This window comes from Lactuca sativa, chromosome 9, assembly GCF_002870075.4.
Source record: "Lactuca sativa cultivar Salinas chromosome 9, Lsat_Salinas_v11, whole genome shotgun sequence".
In the NCBI taxonomy this organism is placed as follows: Eukaryota; Viridiplantae; Streptophyta; class Magnoliopsida; order Asterales; family Asteraceae; genus Lactuca; species Lactuca sativa.
Window position 1 is genome coordinate 24,361,204 of NC_056631.2, and position 18,339 is coordinate 24,379,542.

Below are 18,339 nucleotides of genomic sequence, written 5' to 3' on the forward strand. Positions count from 1 at the left end.
ACCACACACGCTCCATTGATCAATAATAATTTACGAGCTACCCATTGCCACCCTTTATTAGTCCATATTAGTGTGTCGGTTAACCACACATGCTCCACTAATGACTTTTTATAAAGTGCAATGTGCAATTCCATGGATTAGCATCAAATTCATATTTTCCTAAAGTAACTAAGATTGGGAATTTTATTAAAAACCATTAGTTACTTTACTTATTTCATTATACTTATTAATGAGAGTTTAATGTCCTATCAAACCCATTCGGGTAACGACCCTCCACTAGTCAAGAGAGCGGTGGGTAAGAGTTGATACTCAATGACGGTTATTTTATAGGCCGCTTCCTTAAACTCCCCTTATAGACCAGCTTCGTAAATGAGGCGTACTAGTGGTTCGACTAATTTGTCTTATACATATATAATATTACACTTTTAATTTTACATAGTATAAAGGTGTATTTTAAACTTTGAAAATACTAAGGTTCTAAATTTTAATATTTAAAAATTAAACTATTTAATTAAATTTTAAATTATAAAACAAAAGTGTGTATTTTTAAAACTTTTCAAAAATATGAGGTTAAATCTTTAATATTTAAATTAACATTTAATTTTATCTTTTTCTAAAAATTTAACCCAATCATGAATTCATGATAAGGATACAAGATTACAGTTTAAATTTTCCAATTTTAAACCATTAAAACGAATTCAAGTTATTATCTTAATCAATCCATGAAAGATATTTCAAAGCCGAAAATTTGGGATCTGACAGTCCGACTCGTCGAGTCTGGTCAATGCACTCGTCGAGTTCCAATATGAACCCGTCGAGTTCTATGAACAGAATGACGATTCTGCTCCCTTTTCCTTTGAACAATTCACAGTTGCATCATATTCAACTGAAAAACATCCTAGTCTCTGATACCACTGATGGGTTTTAAGCATAACTACAAATCTTATGTGTTCATGCAACCCTAATGCTTTGGATCTAGGTTTTCACTAGTTGAACATGCACACTTAAATACAAAAGAGAAACCCTAATATGCATCTATATAATCAAAATTAACCTAAATATAGGGTTTAGATACATACCTCAATTATTATGTAGTAATAACAATTAATACTTGTAGATCTTGAACTCTTGAAAGCAAGTGCCTCAAATGTGACACCTCTAATGGCTTACAAACACTCTCTTGCGAGAGGATGAGAGGAGAGAGAAGGGATTGCTCTTAGAAATTCGACTCTTCTAGGGTTAGAACCGTGAGCAGAAAATCCCAAGGGTTAGAACCCTTTTATACTTGAGGTGGCTTAATCCTAAAGCTAGGGTTTGCAGGTGTAAACCCTAATTTCCTGCTTAAAGCCTAAGTTGCCCATGCACTCCTCTTCTAGAAGCCTTGGACGAAAAATTATAGGGCATCCTTATAATTTTCGTTCACCCCTATCTAAGGAGTCCAGGAGCCCTATTTCACAACTATCAATTAATTGCAAAACAACCCCTGTACTTTTAATTAATTCCTTTAATCCCAAAATTAATTCCAAATTAATTTATGATTAAATATTAATTAAACAACATGATTTCCAATTAATATATTATTTTCATAACATATTACTAAATCATTTATATCAATTTATTTTTCCAAATAATAAATTCAACTTCTCTCTAAAAAAATAATCATGTCAAGTTGCAAGAGTGAAGGCAACCCAAAAGGACTGTGCTACTATCAATGCAAGTATATACCAATTATAGTTATGGGCTTAGACACCTAATCCAACAGCTACGTTATGTTCAAATTTGGTTGGTCCATCAAATATCTCAAGCTCTTGTGGTTCATGTAAATGTTACAACGAACCTCATACAAGTAATGTCGCTAAATCTTGAGGGCAAAAAACCACCACCCCTAGCTCTAAATCATGAGTGGGATAATTCCCCTCATGAGGCTTCAACTGCCTCGAAGCATAAGCTATCACCCGAACCCTCTACATCAAACTGAACCAAATCCTAAAATCGATGCATCATAGTATACCACAAAGTCATCCACACCCTCAGACAGGGTCAAGACTGGAGCCTGCATGAATTCTATCTCAAGGTCTCAAATGTCACCTGCTGCTCAGGCTAGCCCTGTCGAAAATACCCGATACCCGAATTACCCGCCCGATTTTTTCGGATATCGGGTAAATCGGGTATCAGTAAATTTTTCCGGGTAATCGGGTTACCCGATTTTTTTTGGGTCGGGTAAAGGGTGCATTTTTTGGGTTTTGGGTATACCCGAATTACCCAAATTATTTTAAAAATTCCTTTTTTTTGTAGAGCTTGTACTATATAGTAGGTATTTGATCGCGCTTAAACTATCATTATTGTAAAACATAAATATATTTATTATGACAATAAGACACTAACAATATTAAAAGTAATTTTTACATATCATCACGTTCTTTAAAACTTAACTGTTTTCTAGATTATAGTTTTTATTGCAACTAACAAACTCATTATCTTGACAAAACTTCAAAACATGGCAAAACTTATGGCTACATTTATCTTAAACATTTTAAACTTTTAAATTAAGATCTTTAGGTATTTGTTTTTTTAACATCTTATTAGATTAGATTAAGTTGTTAAAAAATTACTTGATATCTCATGTATTATTGACTAAAAAATCTCAATGTTCAAAGCTTGAGTAACTTCATTTATGTCCCGTTTGTTTATATAAACAAGACTAATAAAGCACGACATATTTATTTCATTAAATTTATTTTCAGGTGAAATTCAAAAAAAAATTATATATTTCGGGTAATACCCGAATTACCCAAACCCGACCCGATACCCGAATTACCCAAATTTAGTTTGGGTAGGGTAACGGGTAATTTTTCTAACATGAAAAACCCGAATTACTCGACCCGAAACCCAAAAAAATTACCCGTTCAACACCCCTAGCTCAGGCCCCCAACGGAAAGCAGTAGACTTCTTCGTCAACCTAGTTAACGGAATGGAGATCCTGGAGAAATTCCCGATATAACTCCAATAATACCCAACTAAACCAAGGAAACTCTGAACCTCTTATGGAGATCTTGAAACCTCCCACTGCATCAAGCATCGATCTTGGCCGGATCAACTAGAATACTCTTCTGATTGACAAGGTGTCCCAGAAATTGCACCTCGCACAACCAGAACTCGCACTTGCAGAATATGACATATAGTCTCTCTCTCCTCAGAGTCTCCAAAACCTCTTGCAGATGATCCTCATGCTGATCCTTGGTCTTAGAATACCCTAAGATATCATCAATGAACATAATGACTGACCGATCCATCATCGTTCTGTAAACCCGATTCATGAGATCCATGAACATTGCTGGTGCATTGGTGATCCTAAAAGGCATCACCACAAACTCGCAATGACCATAACGAGTCCTGAAGGTCGTCTTCCAAACTCGAACCCTTATCTGATGATAACCTGACTCCAAATCAATCTTGGAGAACCAGAACACACCCGGAAGCTGGTCGAACAAATCATCAATCCTCGGAAGCGGATAATGGTTCTTCACCGTCAACTTGTTCAGCTCCAGATAATCAATCCACATCCTATGGGAGCCATCCTTCTTCTTCACAAATAATATCGACGCTCCTTAGGATGAATTCCTCGGCCTGATAAATCCTTTGTCGAACAGCTCCTGCAATTGTGTAGAGAACTCTTTCATCTTCGGCAGCACCAACCGATAAGGTGCCTTGGATATTGGAGCCACACCTGGGATCAGAGCTATACGATACTCTAGATGCCTCTCTGGAGGTACTCCGAGCAAGTCCTCCCGGAATACATCTGCATACTCTCAAACAATTGGCACATCAACAACCATCTTCTTCTCCTCCTCTCTGGTGTCCAACACATAAGCCACAAAACCATAACAACCCTTCCTATCTCTCGCAGCCGAATAGAGCGTCGGTCCATGCTAGGAACCCTCGCCATGGATAACTAGTTATCCCTTACTTGGGGTTCGAACCCGAACTAACCGGTGCTCACAATCAATCATCTCCCCATTAGGGCTCAACCAATCCATCCCCACGATCACCTTGCTCTCGTGCAAAAGAATAGGAACCAAATCAATCGGATACCGCTTGCCAAATAACAACCCCGATGAACCCTCGATACCCGAAGTGGGCAATCATCAAAAATCTCTACCTCTAGTGGAAATCAAGATCCTCTAGAGCGTCACCGAATCTCTTACTAAGCACAAGAGACACAAATGATCGGGTTCCACCCGAATCAAACATAACTAAAGCTGGAACACCGTTCACTAGGAACGTCCCTATATAACAACAATCATTAAATCAGCATAATCATCAAAACAATAAATGAAATAGAGAGAAAATACATACCAATAACCATATCTGGTGCGGCACGAGCCTCCTTGGCTGACAGCTGGAAAGCTCGACTCCTCACAATTGGCACATTCGCCTGGCCCTGGCGGCCGTCGGTAATCCTCAATGTCACCGAAGTGGGTGCTCCAATAGCTCCTCTAGCCAAACTTGGGAAATTGGCCTTCTTGTAGCCCATCTGATTACAATGGAAGCAAATTAGATCAAATATCTGGATGGTGGTGAAATAGCAGCCGAACCCACCCATCCTATAAACCCCGTTGTACCCCTTACCGCACTTGCCACAATGGTTTTGGCCCTACTGTCCTCACGATCGTGAATCAACAACCTTGGGCGTCTTACCCGAGCCCTCTGATATCTGAGTATGGACTGGCTTCTTCTTCCTCACAGTCTCTAGATCAATCTCCTACTCGCAAGCCCGAGCGATCATATCATCCAATGTCTTGCAACTAGACATACTCATAAACTCACGAATTTCATCCTTTAGCATATCATGGTACCGATCCTTCTTCATCTCCTCGTCCTCCACATACTGCAGAACCAACAAATTCCTCTCACGGAACATGGTGGTGATCTCTGCCACGGTCTCGGTAGTCCGACGAAGGTCTTGAAACTCCCTCTCCAACTATTGAACTTCAATCACGGGCGCAAACTCAACCCTGAATCCCATAATAAAATCATCCCAATACATTGTCTCAACTGCCTCACCTCCCAAAGCATTGTCTGCCTCCTCCCACTAATCGCAGGCTCTATCCTTCAGAAGATAGGATGCAAATCTAACCTTCGACCCTCGAGGCAAAAGCTAGTCCAGAAGATGTTCCCGGTGTCCACCAACCATCGTCTTCTAGCAATAGGGTCCTTCATTCCAAATAACTCAAGAGGCCCAAAGGCATGAAACTCTCGGAACATCATAGAGCGTGCACCCACCATAGCAACCACCTCGGTGAAAAATACGCCCAGACGCTCATCCAGAATCTCCATGATACCTTACTTGATCGTACCAACGATCATAGGAGTATCCTCCAAAACGTTGCAGGTAATCTTAGACAAAATGAACTTTCGCATTTGATCATCCAATGGTCCGACTCCAGAGCCAGAACTCGATCCCTCACCAGGGCTTGAACCACCTCGAGTGAACACTATACTAAAAATAAACCATACAAACCATCAGAAAACACTCGAAGAATCTTACACCCAGCAGGTCCCTAAGTATCCTTGTGACTCCCTTGACTCGAGTACGGATACTGTGCTTCCAGTAGTACGGGCCCAATACTACCTTCCATACTTATCCGTACTTTCCTCAAGAGTCGTCCCGATTCCCCTAAGTGACTCCCTAAACAATGCATCTTCTAATGCTAACATGCTTCCTAGTTTCTCCTAGGATTCCCTTCCCACCACTCTCTGCCATCAGTTACAGAAGAAACCCCCACTAACACCCGTTAACTACCTTACAAATTTAATTACACACAACAGACACTAGATAATTCTTCGACTGCAAGGTCTCACACTACAATGGTTAGGCTCAAACAAGAGTTGTGCAATAGAGTTAAACCTAACCTTCTAAAATTATCTAATTTTTGCAACATGTAACCAAGCATATTCGCTTGATAGTCAGCTAGCACTAGCAGTGGTTCCTAAAATTACAAAGCAAGCAACATTCGAGCATCGAGTTCTAACCAGATCACTACATAACAGGCCACCCTAACATATCATCAGTAGTCCATACAAGCATGCCGTTTTAGGGGCTCATACAATAAGCACATAAGGCCTCTCTCCTATCTTACAAATCCTGAGCAGATCCTTAGCCCTAATCTAGCATGTTATTAATAGATTTTCATACTGAATCAAACTAACATGTGTGGGTATTTTGGTAACACTTAGTTAAGCTCGGCCGATTGCATGCATCACACCCCTTCTTTCTAGTAGTAATCATTTTAGAAAATCATTTCTTTATGAAAAACTTACCAAATCCTCAGTTTTGGTTCAGACACACCAAAAGAGTGTGTCTGACTCCCTCAATCCAAGGCTTTGATACCAACTTGTAACATCCTAAAATCATAAGTAAAAATTTTGTTTTTAAATCAACCAAAATCCATCAAATCAAACCATCAAACTATGCCAATGTGAAAATCGTTATGAGAGTACAAATCCCAAAATCATAAAAATTGCGGAAACACGGGTGGATGCGATGCGATCTATCTAGGCCCTTCCCCTTTAAAATGGAAGTACCTGAAACATATACTTAAACCATAAGCATAAACCATAGTAAGTACCCTAAATACCACATACCATAAAACAATCATACATATCATATTGAAACATGTAACGAGTCTATTTCGCCCCTAAGTCCGTTCTGACTCTCTGGGTCCCTTCCGAATCATTGAGTCCCTTCCGACTCCTTCAGTATCTATCAACCAGTACAAGTCTATTTCACCCCTACAGTTAAGCATAGGGATGAGCAAAAGGACCGAAACGGACCGGACCCGGGAACCCGCTTCGGCCAAAATCAAGAACCGAACTGGCCCGGCGGTTCTACCGGTTCCCGGTTCCTACCGGTTCTTGTCGTATCTTCAAATGTTGGAACCAGTCCTCGAAAAATAGCATCATATGGTTCCGGTTTTTGCCGGTTCTACCAGTTCCGGTTATATCGATTCCGGTTCCTACCGGTTCCTGGTTCCAAAAATCCACAAAAATAACGTCCTGGTCCCGGCCCGACCGGTTCCAGCAGGTTTCGGTACCGGTTCCCCAGTCCATATGCTCATCCCTAGTGCATACAATCATACTAGCAAGATTCACAACTGCAGTAAGCACATATATACATACATATCAGTAAGTGACACAAAGATCACTACTATCCTACATCATAATCTAGTGGGCTGGCATTGGTGCCTTCGACCCACAAGTATAGTGAGGAATAGGGATGAGCATATGGACCAGGGAACCGGTCGGGCCGGGATCGGGACGTTATTTTTGTGGATTTTTGGAACTGAGAACCGGTAGGAACCGAAACCGATATAACCGGAACCGGTAGAACCGGCAAAAACCGGAACCGTATGATGTTATTTTTCAAGGACCGGTTCCAACATTTGAAGACACGAAAAGAACCGGTAGAACCGCCGGGCCAGTTCGGTTCTTGATTTTGGCTGAAGCCGATTTCCGGGTCGGGTCCGGTTCGGGCCTGTTCGGTCCTTTTGCTCATCCCTAGTGAGGAAACACACCTCCGTCTGAAGATAGATAAATCACACTTTCGGGTTGCTGCTACCATGGATCCTCAAACTGAACATATCCAAATTAATCCTAATAAATAATCAGGATAATAACCCATAAAAAGCTCCATATTATAATCTAACATGCTAAGGACAAAAGACCATTTTACCCTTCTCTTATTTGACCTATCTAACCATGGCCCAAGCTCATAAAGACTTAAGGCCCAACAATGGCCCAAAGCCATAAAGACCTAAGGCCCAAAGATCTTTTAGTGAGTATGCTAGGCGTACCACCCCCTTAAGCTTGCCATACAAGCTCTAACAGCAAGGGGAAAACAGGGCTAAATCGTGTTAAACTGAGCATATGCTAATTTATGCCCAACGTACTTCGTTGACGACCAAAACCCATATTAAGCACTTAATGCCTTAAGTCCAAACGTCCAAATGACAGATCTTGCTATTGGGAAACGTCTTAAATGATAAATTCATCTACTTGATGCCTCTGCATGGCTCAAAGAGGCCCAACACACATTTTGAACATTCTAACTCCATAATATGAACATCAACTCTTGCATGGTTGAGCTAAATCCATCAAGATGCTATTTTTATGCATTATGGACCTCAAAAACATTAAGATCTACTATCATAAGCTCTTTGGGGTAGCTTATACTCACATGAATCAACTCAAGGGACTAAAATATGCCAAAACCCTAAACTAACTTGATTTAAGAGATAATTTAACAAGGTTGGGACGTTATACATCCAAGAAGATGATCAATGTGAATAGATTATGGATCCACAAGCTTCAAATCAACAAGTGCTTCTCCAAAGGGTTCTTTTTTCTTCAAGATGCACCAAAACACACCAAACACACAAGAGGCTCAATATTTTCTAAAAATAGGCTAGGGTTTTGTGGGAACTGCTTCGGGACAAAGGAGGTTGATCCTAGAAGAGGCCTTGAGGTTATAAAGTGCTTAAATTGAGTCTAAAACCTAAAATTTAGGGTTTGCCCCTGATTCGAGTACGCCCAGCGTACTAGGGAAAAAAACTTGTGTCCAAGGCTCGACGAGGTACGCCCAACGTACCTCAATTACGCTCAGTGTAATGCAATCCTTTGCAAAATAATTAAACATTTAGAATTTTAAGAAATTTACCTGGGAACTGGTCGTTACACTATCGATCATCGGGTTTAGTAAGGTTGTTAATTAAGAGTAAAGGAGGTTGACATAAATGAAAAGGTTGCTCTTTAATCAAATAATACATGTATTGGTAATGAGTTCAGGATAAGAGTACCTGACACAACATATGGTTTCTCCTTGGCTTCCTATACCGTAATATGGAAGAAGCGACACTTCAATTTTCCTCCTCCCCTTTTTTCCTCTCCAACATTTCCCCAATCTAATCACGATCCACCCACTTGATCTTTAATTTTTCATCTTTTGGACAATTTAGACAAATATGCACAGTCTCTCCACAATAAATAAAATAAAAAAAAAACATTGTTATCGGTATTAGTTTGAAACATTTAACGTTTTTAACTTCTTTTTTAATATATTAAATCATTTATTTTTCTAATTTCAATATTTACTCTGAACTTTTTAACATAATATGTTTTATTTTTTAATTTAAATATGGTGTTAAATTCAAAATATAAACTAAATGTTAATTTTTTTATTGAAAACATCCCATTTATAATTATTAATCTAATACACTTAACTGCTTTCTAAAAGAAATTCTCTTATCTCGATCTTTCTTAGAGACTAGAGTCTAAGGAAATGGAAAGCCAGGGGAATGCTACCAACTCCCTTTACTCCTACGTTGGAAAGCATATGAACTGACGTTGGGGCTCAACTTCTTTTTGTTTAGCCCATGAGGATAATTTCACTATACTTGCTCTTCTTGCCTGCTCCTTCGTCTTCCGCTTGTCACAAAAGATTATGCCTTGAAGAATGAACGACTTTAAGATCAAACTCCAGTGCGCTCCTGAAAACTAGAATGCAGCAAGTTCATTAATTTAAATATGATGTGAAATTCAAAACATAAATCATAATATTAAATAGATATATAAGAAAAATACCCTAAGTTCTTTTTTAAAAAATAGTTAAATTTAAATATAATGTTAATATAATTTCATTTTAATCTGCAACCCGTACATAAGGGCTATTGAGGTGATGTGTAATATTGACATATTTTATCGTATATTTAAAATAATCATACTAATTATTAACTCAAATTTAATAAAAACTATAGAGTTATTTTTAATAACATATATTTCTCAATATTTTCATCAAGTTAACGTATTATGTGCAACATACGGATATACTTATAGTGGAGTGTAAATTAAATATGAAGATTGAAAATTATTCAACTTTTGTATGTCCCTTCTCAAGTGTCATATCTAAGTACTCCAATTCGGCTTCAATATCCCCCAAAATGAAATATTGTATATGGAATAAAAATAGGGATTTTTTAATATGTGCCGTAAGGGCAAATATTAGAAAATCTCATAAAAATATATGTTAGATTAATGTAAACCTAACATAATGATAATAACAGTAATACCGTTCCTTTCCTAATAATGCTTCAGGTTTCCTAAGTTGAAACAATCCATTAGGAATGAGATAACTTTAGGATATCGAGGCAACCATAGAACTATTGAAAACATTTCGATTAAAAAGCATTGGATAATATAAATGTTTTTGATTGTTTCTAGAAAACTTTTGCAACTATATAAACATCAAAGAAATTATTTGGAAATTAAACAACTAATGAATCAGAATGTTCATGATAACCAATATACAGATGAAGAATTGAATTATATACAACTATAAGTGTAAAAATTGTATAAGGAACCATCATTAGCATTGAAACATTAGTGAATGAAGATGATCTGACTCGGGCTACAACGTCGACCAACAATTGTTTTGGAAGAGAACAAATGGTAGCTATTCGTGATCGCAAAGTCTTTTCTTTGTAGATCTTTTGGTTCAACACAGACCATATCAAAGCAATTTGGGGATTAAGATGAAAATAGGGATGAATTTTTGTGAAGGAGATTAAGTATAACTTTAAAAAGACCGGTCTTAATATTTTCCATAATTACACTGCAAATAGCAACAACACGTAAGGCGGGAAGGGTGTAAAAGACTAAAAAGCTCGTGTATGCAAGTCACATGATGGATTTTAACGGACCATGTAGACGGCAATGGATATAGGAACCAAATGTGATCGATTTGGAAACCATGGGTACGGTTGGAATTAATTTCCAACAACTTGGACCAAAAGTGCAGATAGTTGCATACCTCATGGACCATTTCTGTAATTTACTCTAATATTTGTTTCTTTAAATTTGAATTTTTCCCGTTGAAGCAAACGATTCTTGCATTGAGTTTTTTTTAAAGGATAAATCTAATTTACTTTTTAATTTCACTAATGTCCACCGCAAGACTTAAACTTTCAATCTCAATGAATAAGAGTAACTACACATACCGTAGACTAGAAGCCTTTTGGTACGGCCATTTGTTTCCGACTATGTACACAGACCTCAACAGCGATAACATGCAGTTTTTTCTTTAAAGGAATGCGAGAACATGTTATTCTTTTCAAAACGTTTACTTCCAATGTTTAAAGTCAACGCTGGCTTGTAAACTTCAACGAAAATTGATCTTTTGATGTATTAATATTCCTTTTTTCTTCTTAATTAAATGGTAGGTGAAGATTAGCAAAGAATCAATAAATGTAGTTTCTTAGCACTACTTAAAATTGATTGATGCATAGGTACGTGGTTGATTTGCATAAAAAATTGTTTAAATTTTCATTTTACTAATAGTTAATGGGTTGGATATGATGATAAAAAAAAAAGTATATATTATGATAATGAATAACAGGTTAAAACAAGATTATTTAAAAGATTTCATGTATTTGAATATAGTACTTCAAACACATAACAAAAAGTAAAATATATACTTTTATTAAGATAGGTACAGAACATAATATCACAAATGTCATGGGTCAACGGGGACTCTATCAAATCTTTTATTACAACTTGAACATAACAAAAGGTTTATTTGTTTGGAATCCCAGCTTCGATTCACCGACCAATTAAGAGCATAAGTTCCCATTTCATCACCTTTCTTCCTCCTCCTGGCCTCCTCTCCCTCCTCCATGGCCGACCATGTATGGCTTCTAATTCTTCTCTTATCTCTATGTACAATCTCAGTCTTAGGCAACGGTAAGCTTACTCTCATCAAATTGATTTGATGTATAAGGTATTTAATTTGTCATTATAACTTATATGTAATGCGGGATTTTTGAGATTGATAATATTTGTAGTGTTTGTGAGCATCGATTGTGGAGCTTCGGATTCTTTCACAGATGAGAACTCGATAGTTTGGAAAGGAGATGGTGACTTAATATCAAATGGTGTTACACACGTTGTGCAATCAAACTACTCTGTGTCTCATGTTATGGACACCTTGAGGGTTTTCACCACCCGTAAAAAGAACTGCTATTCTATAGAAGCAGAAGGAGGAAAAGTTTTGGTTCGTGCAAGTTTCAACTATGGGAACTATGACCAAAAGTCAAATCCTCCAATATTTGATCTACATTTTGATGGGAACTTTTGGATAACTGTAAATACTTCTCAAGTAAAAATATACGAAGCTATTTATTTTGTGAAAAGGAAAGTTATTAGCGTATGTGTGGCACAAACAAGGCCCAACAATTTTCCATTTATATCAGCTCTTGAAGTACGTAGTGTCGACTCACAAGTTAACAAATATGTCAACCCAAATTACGCCTTGTTCATGAACGCGAGGTTTGCTTATGCCACAAATGAAGCTATAAGGTATGCAACTAATATTATGTGTTTTCATTTATTTTGTAAATATTTACTTACTTTTAATATATCTAAAACAATTTCTATAACAAATTATTAAAACAATTTTTATAACAAATTACTGAAATCGTCCCTATAGTTTGGTCTCTAATATTTTTTTTTCACTAGAACCATCCTTATAATTTTATTTTATTGCGTTGTTCGTCTCTGACCAACATAAAAAAACACTTTTGCCCTTTTTGATTTATTTTTCAATTATTTTTATTATTGGGTTTATGTTTATTAATATTAAAATAAAATAGGTTCACTCTACCACCACCTCCCTCTGCATCTCCTTCTTTCACTACCAAAAAACTAAATGTCTCCACCATTGTTGTCTTGGTGCCCAAACCACCTCACACTGTCGTCCCTACTTCTCTTTATACTTATCGGTTTCATCCTCAATATTCCATAAACCTAATACTATCCCACCCCTGACACCTTTAAACTTTGTTTTTTCTCTCTTACCAATCATTTCTTTTTCCTTAGGGCATCTCCAACCCACCCCAAACTCCATTTCTTCCCCCATTCTTCTCTAACTCTATCTCATTTTCACCTCCATTTTTGGATATATGAATAGTATTCCCCCATATGGGGGAATACTATTCATATCTCCAAAAATAGAGGTGAAGTTTGGTAGCCAATTTTAGTCTCTCTCATTTTTATTTTATACATTTCTAGTTTATTTCTCTACTAATTATAATTTAAATGCAATATTTAATATTTATAATATCATGTTATATACTAATTTATATTAATTAATCATAAATATAGAGTTTAATTAGTAGAGGGGTGTGTTTGACAATATATATAAGTTATAAAAATGGAATATTCTAGGAATATACTTTTTGGGGTAAAAAATAGGTAGAAAATGGAGTAGGGTTGGAAATGAAACACTATTTACTCCATTTTGTACTCCGTTTATGGGGAAAAAATAGAGATGGGTTGGAGATGGTCTTAGACGTCTCTCAGCTTCGGTAAACACAACCCCGCGAACTAGAGCTCCCATGTAACCAAATTTTGAAATCTTGAAATGAAACCTGAACTCAAGATGAATAATATAGAACATACCCGGAAAATATATAAACCCTAAATCTAAGTTCAACTCCCGTAAACAAAAAAAATCGCCCGAAAAATAAAAATTAGTCCAAAAGTGTTTTTTTGTAAACCCAGTCAACATTATTCTTCAATCTTGAACTTGTTAAACGTCAACCACGTCCCATATCTGCAGTTAATTCCGACAACAAAGAAGTCTTAAACATCAGTCACCATCCAAGAATCGAAGAAACCCATGAAGCATTTACTCCATCGTCTCCGTTCAATCCAGAATCGGAAGAACCCCAAAATCAAAATCGAAGCGTTTGACTTCATCATTGTCATTTCCAGTTATCGAAACACCCAAAATCAAGAAATACAAAGTCAACATAATGATTCTGGTGTGTATGTGTGTGTGTGTGTGTGAGAGAGAGAGAGAGAGAAGGCGTACCAGTTATGTTTATTCCCCTCTTTGATTTCGAGCTATATTCTTTTGTGTTGAAAAATCGATTCAATTTCGAAAATTTTATGATGAATTAATGGAGTTCTTTTGATTTTTTCGATCTCTAAATCCCCAGATGTTTCGAGCAGTCATTTTTTGAATCTGTTTCAATTTAAGATGTTCTTGTGCGTTGAAAAATCAATTCAATTTAAGATATTCCTTTATGAATCGTTTCATCACAAAATACCTACAAACTCTAGGCATACCAGTTCTCTTTCCTCCTCCCATTACTGATTAGATAGCCCCATGCCGATTCAAGGAAAAGTCAATCCCCTTCCTTTTTATGAGTCGGCGGTCCAAATGCGGAAGTGGTGTCCGGTGAGAGAGAGAGTGTGAGTGAGATATATATATATATATATATATATATATATATATATATATATATATATATATATATATATATATATATATATAGAGAGAGAGAGAGAGGGGGGGGGAGAGAGAGAGAGAGAGAGAGAGAGAGAGGAGAGAGAGAGAGAGAGAGAGAGAGAGTACTGGTATCAGGGGAAGAGATTATGGAAGGACCTACATTTTTATTTTTAATAATATTCTTTATTAGGTTAATATTAAAAAAATATTAAATAAAATAGAAAAAAGAAATGGCCAAGGATAATAAAGTCTTTTCATGTTTGCGAGGGATGAAAAACGCAATAAAATAAAATTGTAGGGATGGTCCGAGTGCAAAAAAATGTTATGGGTCAAACACACAATTTTGACCAAACTACAGGAACGATTTCAGTAATTTTTTTCAATTTTTAATAGTTACAAGATAAAAATGTTGAAATAAACCAATAATGGACAAATAAGTACGTAGTAGACTAAATTGTTGATTTTCTTTTTGAAATAATGACTTAAAAAGACAATATATTTTTTCGTTTGTATATATTTGGTTATTGAGTTTTTTTTATCCACATTTGTACATTCAACTTGTTTAACCGTACACATTTAGCCCTTATGGTCGGCTACTCCAGACAAACTGAAAAAATTTATTTAATAAGGTAATATATTTCTCACTTTTTACACATTTAGTCCTTAATATTTTTGCATATTTAGACCTAAATATTTTTTATTGCAAAATAAGTCCTTGTTGTTTTTGTACACATTCAGTATTTATGACCGGTTTTTTAGATTTTTTTCATGTCATCCTACATGGGACAATCATTAATGAGATGTTCAAGGTTGTTGATGCTTATGGCCAACGCGACCTCAATTGCTTGGTTATATTTAACGATCATTAATCCACACTTTGGTATTTAAGTCTACTACAACTTTCGTTTAGATCACTCACGTTAAAAAGTAATATATTTTTACTTACGATCATTATATACATGTATTTTTTATGAATGTATGTATGAATATTTTTTTTATAAAATCGTAAGTAAAATGTATTACTTTTTAACGGATTAGTCTAAACGAAAATTGTAGTAGACTCAAATACAAACATGCGAATATAAATATCGTTAAAATCTAAGATCGTATGAAGAAGCTACGATGTTCAATACACAAGACCTAAGCACCAAGCATTCAAGGTTGCAGTGGTCTTAAGCATAAACAACCCCGAACACCTCATTAATTATTGTCCTATGTACAATGTCATGATAAAAACCTAAAAAATCGTTCATAAGTACTGAATACGTACAAAAATAACAAAGACTTATTTTGCAACAAAAAAATATTAAGAACTATATGTGATATATATATATATATATATATATATATATATATATATACACACACACACACACACAAACAACTAAATGTGTACAAAATGAGAAATATATTACTCTATTAAGTTATTTTTTTTCGGCTTACCTGAAGTAGCCGGTCATAAGGACTGAATGTGTACAGTTAAACAAGTAGAAGCGAAAAATATGGACGAAAAAAATTCAGTAACCAAATATACAAATCAAAAAGTATATTACCATTTTAAGTCATTATCCCTTTCTTTTTCCCCACACTAATTGATATTTGAACAATATTTTAACCTAGCTAGTACACAATGTTTCTAAAATAAAAGAAACAACTATATATTTAGGAAAAATATAAAAAATACGAAAGTAATGAGAGCAATGACTTGAACTTAAGACTTCCATTAAAATGAGGCTACATAAGTTTCGTTTGAAAGCCACCTTGCTATACCCTCTAGGTAAAATGTAGTATTGTTTATCATATTTTTGTATAGTGAACTAATAGATGCAAACTATTGTTTATTTTAAGGTTTCCAGCAGACACTTATGATCGAATATGGCTTCCTATGCTTGGCGGTGGTTCACTACTAAACTTGAAATCCGATGCATCTGTCATCAATGTCGATGTGCCCAATAATCCTCCTCAAGAGGTCCTAAAACATGCCATCATAGCACCAAACACAAGCCAAATGATAACCCTAGGACTACCTACCATTGATTACCCCATTCGTTATCCTCTCTACATCAATTGGTATTTCTCAGAAATTCAAGAAGTCAATTCTACAAATATACGAGCTTTCAGGGTTTTGGAAAACAGGTTACCCTTCTCACTCCCGATTGTACCTCCTTTCGGAAATGTATCTGTCTATTTCATTAGTAATCTTACAGTCACCCCGAACACTAACTTCTCAATAAATCCTCTCGGTGATACCACACTTCCCCCTCTTATAAATGCTATCGAGGTTTACTCTATTAGTGATGCACTAACTAATGGAACCAACAACAATGATGGTACATTTTCTAATATGTATATTTTTAATAAAATTTTTAACTTTCAATTTATATCAGATATTTTTTTTTCTTTTTGCTTAATGTAGTTGAAGGTTTGGTTTCTCTCCAAAACGCATTTGACGTTTTGCAAGAATGGGGCGGAGATCCTTGTCTCCCGGCACCATATTCATGGGAATGGATAAATTGCAACGATGACTCCACACCTCGTGTGACATCATTGTAAACTTCATATCTCTTTGGAATTTTGGATGTAATTTAAGTATTTTTAAATTTTCTATTTGATGTATATATTTTTTTTTATAGAAATCTTACTGGTTTCAACCTCTCTGGGCCACTTCCAGACTTTAGCAACATGGATGCTCTTGAGATAATGTGAGTTTAGAAATTAATTAATTGTTTTCAATATTTAATTTATTACCCTATGTTTATTGAATTAATTTTACTTTTATTATGTAGAGATTTTCATAATAATAGCTTGACCGGTCCAATTCCTGGTTTTATTGGCAAATTGCGAAATCTCAAGCAGCTGTGAGTTTTATTTCCTGTTTTTTGTGGTTTTTGTATATAAAATTATAGTATTATAGTAAACTCTAATATTAAAAAGTAAAACATTTTTGTTATTTTCTATTTTCAATAATAACTTTTCTAATTTTTAATGAATTCAACTTTTTTTAGGTATTTGGCAGATAATCAGTTTAGTGGATCCATCCCAAGATCACTATCAACAAATTCCAATTTAAATCTTTCGTAAGTTTTTTTAATCAATTCTTAATTTCTCTTAATCGTTTTTAATATATTTTTTCTGTCAAGTATTTCACAGACTTACAGAAAACCCCTTGTTATGTACGAATGATAAGTCATGCCCCAGGAACAACAAAAATAAAAAGCAAACCAGCAAATTACCAGTAATACTCGGAATTACTATTCCGGTATTCTTCATTGTTGCAATTATCATTGGCTTTTTGGTCATAAGGCATAATAGACGTATACCACATACAGGTCGGATTATTGATACACCAATTTGTTTATAATGGTCTTTTTGTGGCGTATTAAATTGGATCACTCTTGTGTTTATTATGCATCTTTACATAGCTTGCATCTCAACATATGCAACTTTATAGTCACGTTTCTTCGGGTATTTTTGCTTAGTTTTGTAATGAATATTTCAGGTGATATGAGTCAAAATATAAATGGTCCAAGTAATACAAGAGGAACTATGCCCAATGGTAACGTTGATGACGAAGGTGCCAATGAGTTAAGGGGAAACAAGGAAGAACAGTTTTATGCTTCACCTTCGCCATTACTTGCCGAAGGTTAATGTAATAGTTGAGTAATGTGAACCCCAATGAGACTAATCTATATCTTAAAAACCATTCTTTGTAAAAAGATTGTTTTATTTTTTTGGAATCAATTTATATAAAAATGTTGTGTGTTAGTGTTTCGGGTATTCTTGTATACTTATGAGGTTCTCTTTTGTAATTATTTGTACTTAGATGGTTTCCATATTTAGTCCTCATTAGCTAGGTTAATACATATTATATTGTATTGTAATTACTTTGTATGCTCTTCTTCTTCAAGAGAATACGAACAACAACTTCAACCTTTTGGCCACATTGATTATTGTTTTTCTCTCGTCCGAATACCATATATGGGGCTAACATAGTA

At 35.6% G+C, this 18,339-nt stretch overlaps 1 protein-coding gene across 1 annotated transcript; it reads left to right on the forward strand.

The window, feature by feature from the left end:
* Positions 1–11,660: 11,660 nt before the first annotated feature.
* On the forward strand, positions 11,661–18,109 carry LOC111881164 (probable LRR receptor-like serine/threonine-protein kinase At1g05700). Its single transcript, XM_023877560.2, has 9 exons — positions 11,661–11,793; positions 11,895–12,408; positions 16,193–16,674; positions 16,761–16,893; positions 16,978–17,046; positions 17,131–17,202; positions 17,350–17,421; positions 17,495–17,673; positions 17,844–18,109. Exons 1-9 carry the CDS (start codon positions 11,727–11,729, stop codon positions 17,990–17,992), a joined length of 1,737 nt encoding a protein of 578 aa, XP_023733328.1. The 5' UTR covers positions 11,661–11,726; the 3' UTR covers positions 17,993–18,109.
* Positions 18,110–18,339: the final 230 nt, after the last annotated feature.